The 1,241-nt window shown below is 38.8% G+C and overlaps 1 gene segment (V, D, J or C); it reads left to right on the forward strand.

Moving 5' to 3' along the window:
- The first annotated feature begins 918 nt into the window (after nt 1–918).
- The window catches only part of LOC111239982, a 3,519-nt gene continuing 3,196 nt past the window's right edge, over nt 919–1,241 (forward strand). The window contains 1 exon segment of the V gene segment in view: nt 919–925. Coding sequence covers nt 919–925 — 7 coding nt within the window.

The raw sequence follows: 1,241 nt of genomic DNA on the forward strand, positions 1-1,241 counted from the left end.
TTCACACCAGCTCACTGTTACAGTGAGGAGAGAAACAGTGTCATCAGTTTAATTAAACAGTAACGGTTTCCATGGGTTTGAATACTCAGATATTATAATCACTGATACGTCACTGTATATATTCCCACAGTGAAAAATTAATAAGACTATTACACCTCATTGAAAAACATTTAAACCTTACAAATAAGTATTAAAAGTATTAAAAAAAACTTCCAAAAAATCATTGTTTTTCAAAACAAAATGAAACAAAATAAACACGTGACACTAAACACATTGAGACACAGAATGAAAACGTCGGCTGATGATGTGGTTTGCGACTCCCTAATCATTCATCCAAGTTTTTCCAGAGATGTGAGATGTGGTGCGTTTCTCTTTGAGGAGGAGGGGTCAATGCAAATCTCTGATCTCTTCCATCTCTACATATGTGCTGCAGAGTGAAGGACAGGGACTAAATCACTGACAGACACAGACAGTACAGTGGACAGAGACTATTAGATTTTACAATGATCAGACCTGATTATTGGGTTGTTTTTTCTCATCCTGTCAATTATCTGGACAGGTAAGAATATTAACTGTATTTCTGATAAACAGCTAAAGACATCTGACAGAATCTGATGAAACATCTGGTTTCATTACAGAATCTAATGAGTTGTTTAAATTTCTGTAGGTACTGAGGGTCAGACTCTGACCGAGTCTGAACCAGTGGTTAAAAGGCCTGGAGAATCCCACAGATTGACCTGCACATATTCTGGGTTTGGTGATAATTACTGGAACGCTTGGATCAGACAGGCTGCTGGAAAAGGACTGGAGTGGGTTGCAACTATCAGTGTTACTAGTAGCAACATCTACTACTCTCAGTCAGTCCAAGGCCGGTTTACCATCTCCAGAGACAACAGCAGAAAGCAGGTGTATCTGCAGATGAACAGTCTGAAGACTGAAGATTCTGCTGTTTATTATTGTGCTCGAGACTCACAGTGACTGGAATCAGTTCAGCAGCTGTACAAAATCCTACAGTCCTCATCTTTATTTTCTGATGGACCTCAACTACCTCATACTGTCTTTGCTTTGACTGTAAGGAAAAAACTCTATGTATTAATTTAGGAGGGAAATACAGAATCAGGGATCAAGGTACAAACTCTGACCAAGAGACAATGATAGCGCTGAAACACTGGTCCTGACACAGAAATCACAGGAAAAGAATAAACCTGTTATATAAACATGTTCTCTCTCTCTCTCTCTCT

Source organism: Seriola dumerili, unplaced genomic scaffold (assembly GCF_002260705.1).
Source record: "Seriola dumerili isolate Sdu_G_001 unplaced genomic scaffold, Sdu_1.0 BDQW01007522.1, whole genome shotgun sequence".
Lineage (NCBI taxonomy): Eukaryota > Metazoa > Chordata > Actinopteri > Carangiformes > Carangidae > Seriola > Seriola dumerili.